The sequence below is a fragment of the Mus caroli genome, chromosome 5 (assembly GCF_900094665.2).
Source record: "Mus caroli chromosome 5, CAROLI_EIJ_v1.1, whole genome shotgun sequence".
NCBI classification, from domain to species: domain Eukaryota; kingdom Metazoa; phylum Chordata; class Mammalia; order Rodentia; family Muridae; genus Mus; species Mus caroli.
In genome coordinates, this window is record NC_034574.1 from 79,355,447 (window position 1) to 79,360,087 (window position 4,641).

General features: G+C 39.2%; 1 protein-coding gene across 1 annotated transcript in view; it reads right to left on the reverse strand.

Moving 5' to 3' along the window:
• The window catches only part of LOC110295226 (transmembrane protease serine 11C), a 55,700-nt gene that overhangs the window by 9,591 nt on the left and 41,468 nt on the right, over positions 1-4,641 (reverse strand). The window contains exon 6 of the mRNA XM_021163707.1: positions 1,665-1,703. Within this exon, the coding sequence (XP_021019366.1) occupies positions 1,665-1,703 (39 nt within the window). The remainder of the gene's footprint in view (positions 1-1,664; positions 1,704-4,641) is intronic.

Consider the following 4,641-nt stretch of genomic DNA (forward strand, 5'->3'; position numbering starts at 1 on the left):
CAAGTCCAATGGGCCTCTCTTTCCAGTGATGGCCGACTAGGCCATCTTTCGATACATATGCAGCTAGAGACAAGAGCTCCGGGGTACTGGTTAGTTCATCATGTTGTTCCAACTATAGGGTTGCAGATCCCTTTAGCTCCTTGTGATTACTTATTCTTTAAATTTATTTGTTTATTTTTTTCTGCATGCCCTCTGCTTTTCATTAGAAATGTAAGCGGAACCTTAGATAGGTGGAGTCAAATCCTGATATGAAAGGGTTTTAGTGTTCCACTTGGGGAGTAGATATCTTTATTAGCACTGCTCATCATATACCTCTCCTGACATCTATGAACTTGATAACCTTCCCAAATTGTGTAATTTTCAATTTACAGATACTGAAGGCTTCATTGGAATAGTTTCTTTGAATGCTTTATTAAGTTGCTTGTGAGTTATTTAATCAAAAATCTATGAGAGAGAGTACCTGAATAGTGGTGTGTTTAAATTTATCCCAGTTCCTCCTAAATGACTGAGCAGGGACTCCGGGATGGTGAGAGCACTCTGGGTCAGTGTTGCCTTGCTCTATGGGATGACTGCTCTAATCCAGCTACCCCAGTGCTAAATCCAGACAAATACAATGCTCTTCTTGACATTTTGCTCAGAGTTCCAGACACCTCAGGGGTTGTATTTCCTAAGACCCGTAATGGGATGGGGCAGGGTGAAAAAAATGCCATGCTTAGCAAGGAAGTCATGGTTTACAAATAAAGCATATAGCTTTCTGCACATGAAGTTAGTTGCTAGGGTCGGAGAGTTCCAGAGAGAGTTCCTGGGCCTGGGATTTTTTTTTTTTCGGTTTTTCGAGATAGGGTTTCTCTGTATAGCCCTAGCTTTCCTGGAACTCACTCTGTAGACCAGGCTGGCCTGGAACTCAGAAATCCACCTGCCTCTGCCTCCGGAGTGCTGGGATTAAAGGCATGCGCCACCACGCCAGGTGGGCCTGGGATTCTTACATGTAGTCAGAAAATAGAAATGACATACAGTGAGTGCTTTCAGGACATACACTCTGGATTACGTATCTATTTCTATCACCTTATTCTATCTTCACACTAATTTGGAAGTAAGGCTTTGGGAAGTTAAGGAACGTATGCTAATTCTTCCCTTTAGAATTTGGCAGATCAAATTCAAAATGCACATGTGCTGATTCTAAGTTCTTAATTACCACTGTTTTTCCCCAGGTCCCCTCTGCCATTATGGCATGTGATAACGCTCTGCATTTTAAATCTACAATATCAGTCAGTTTAAGGATAACCACAACCAGGTAGCATATGCCAGCTGATCCGAGGCCCCCAACACATATACTGAGTCTGGGTTCATGCACCTAACCCTCAAGAGACTGGAGGCCCCAGGGAGTTTAGAAGCCTGGTAGGGTGAGAGGTGTGGGGGGTTGTGACATCCTGGTGGAAACAGGGGGCAGGGAGGAGGTATGGGATATGGAACAGTCAGAGGGTGGACTGGGAGGGGGATAAAGTCTGGACTGGAAAAAACGGCTGAAGAATTAAAAAAAAAAGGGTAACTATGGTAACACACACATTTCTAAAATAAGGCTTCTTATTACAACTCAACTGCAAGTTTTCTTGGCATTCTAAGGCTGAAGATTTGAAAGAAAATAACGCTATTGATAAACTTACATGTATTGAGAAGATCTTCTGCTATTGGCATTGCAATGTCTAAAAGTCAAGAAAATAAAATTATTTACATTTATAAACACATTTTATTTTTAAAATGAATTGTACTTAGGCTGTTTTGGCAATAACTTGTAAACATTTTATCTATTTTGATTGCCAGTTTTGTTTGTGAACTGATATATAAAAAAATAAAATATTTATACTTACTTCTAAAACACTAAAGTTCCTTATAATTTGCAAAACAATTTTACTTTTGAAATGCTCTAAAATATAGAAGTGGTAACCTTCCATCAGATCCTAGAAGACACCCTAACAATAATCCTATGAACTAAGATGTTACCTTTCCTGCACTTTTAAAATTGAAATGAATGTTTTGGTTAACATATGAAGACATTGGTTTCCCTGTGATATTTTCATATACATATAACACATACAGTTATACTTTGTTCTTGTTCTCTCTCAATGTCCTATTCTGCCTCTTCTCATCTGGCTTTCCCCTTTTCTTCCCAACATAGGCCATGTTTCTGCTTTCTTGACACGTACTCCATTATCCTCCCTTGTTCCTATTCCCTCAACCCTTTAGAGCTCCTCCTTCTTTATAAATTTGCCACACAACACACACACACACACACACACACACACACACACACACACACACACACACACACACACAATTTCCATCAAGGCTCCACAAATGAGAAAAGATGTATTTGTCTCTTTGAGTTTGGCTTGTTTCTCTTAACTTAATACTCAATATTCTGTCTATTTTCCTGCAGCTGTTATAATGTCATTTTTCTTTACAGAGGAACAAAATCCCCCTTTATGTAGGCATCACATTTTCTTTAGTCATCTATTGATGAATATTTACGCTGGTCAATATCTTGGCTTTTGTGGGCAACACTGTAATACATATGGATGTGCCAACTTAGGGCCATTTAGATGTGTGTCCATGTGTGGAACATCTGGGTCAGGTAGTAGTTTTGGTTTAGTATTAGCATTTTGTGTGTGTGTGAGTGTATGTGTGTGTGTGTGTGTGTATGTGTGTGTGTTAAGTGAATTTTTACTATACTATAAAATTTACATTATTTGTGTGCTATGGCTCAATTGTTTGCTGTCCCATTGCCCATTTAGTTTGGATCAAAAAGGTTTAACTTGGCAATAAGACATAGTTTAAAATTTTCTTCCCATTCCTGGATAGATTTGGAAAAGAATCATTTATAACAGATAGTTTTGCTATGCAGCCCATTTGTGAACAGAATCTCAAATTTTCTCAATTGATGTGGGAAAAGTATGAGGAGAGGGAGAAAATAAATGAGTCACATGTCAAATCTCATATGTAGAAAACTGTCACTACATTAGCCAGTTCTACTTAAAGAGTTCAAAAAGGCATTATCAATTGTACGGTAAGGTAAACACTATAAATGTCTATGCTGATTCATTTGATGTTCTTGATTTCTACAAATCCAGGAAGAAGTGTCCAAACTCCATGTCCCTTACACTTACCATTTTACAGTTGGTTGCACAATAAATCAGGAAGACAAAAGAATCCTTTACCAGATGCTGACCTGTCTAAATGAAAGGCAAAGGCACTTAGCAGTCAGCTGGGCTAGAGAAGAAAGGGGCCACACCTACGTGAGGAGATGTCTTACTGCTATTTTCCAGAGGTTGTTTTGTGTTTGACATGATATATATAGTTTAGTTTTTAATTTTTGATGCTTGGCAACTTATAAAATCATATTGAAATTTTTAGAAACAAACTTAAATGGACTGGACAATTATTGTCATAATCTTAATTGATAGTTCTAAAACTCCATGGTATTTATGTGTTTTCTTTTCTTAAGGTTTTCTTTATTATTGTGTTCCTTGTCAAAGAAAACAAATGTATTAGATATGTAGTTTGCTTTTTAAAGGTCGTGCTGTTCCATAGCTTAACAGAGAATAGTTACTATAACTTCCATGTGTGGATGGCCAGCTACAATGAATTGAGAAACGACTTAAGCCAGTTTCTTTTCAGACTGAGTCACAGTGGTGGCTGTCTGCATTTCCTACCTTTTAAGTCTTGTGACTCACACTCAGAGGTTGGAAGTTTTGTGGCTTGACCTCCCAACCACAACTTCAGCATGGTAACCTAAGAGACTCTGTTTACTGTGGACTGCATTGAGGAAGTCATGGAAAACAATAGCTCTGTCTCTGCCAAGGAAGATGTGGATCAAAGGATGGTAAGAGTCCTGGGAGTGGTGGCTCACAGCTGTAATTCCAGTACTCCATGGCTAAGGGATGAGTGAAGCTGAGGCCAGACCAGTTTATACGACAAGAAAACTAAAAACTCAGACAGCCCAGCAAACAGGCATTGGTCTTCTCCAAGGGCTTATCAAAGTACAGACATGGATTTATCCTCAGTGAATCAAACATTCATAATTTACTTAAAATTAATGTCTAGCTCTGTCCAGTTTCCTGTGTATGGCTTTATGGCTGACCTGTAGATGATTGAATGAACTACCAAATGTTAAGCAAAAGGGGAGGATTTGAATGGCTGACAAAATATTCTTTTGGGAAGGAGTTGAGGAATTTCTTTTAAGGCCAGAGAAATATAGGTATAATATGGTTGGAGGTTGAATATTAGATTTGAAACATACTCTCTGATTAATGCCGTAGAACATCCGTCTCTACTGTTCATGGTTGGAAAGCGTGAGAAGCAAGTTTAGATGGATTGGAGGAGTTCTGTCCTGGACTTGGTGGTGCCTCCTTTTAAAAATCTAACACTGAGTTGACAGAGGGGTTGGATTTCTGTGAGTTCGAAGTTAGCTTGGTATATGAAGCAAGTTCCAGGCCAGCCAAGATTACAGTGTGCTGGGTGGTGGTGGTGCACACCTTTAATCCCAGCACTTGGGAAGCAGAGGCAGGCAGATTTCTGAGTTTGAGGCCAGCCTGGTCTACAAAGTGAGTTCCAGGACAGCCAGAGCTATACAGAGAAACCCTG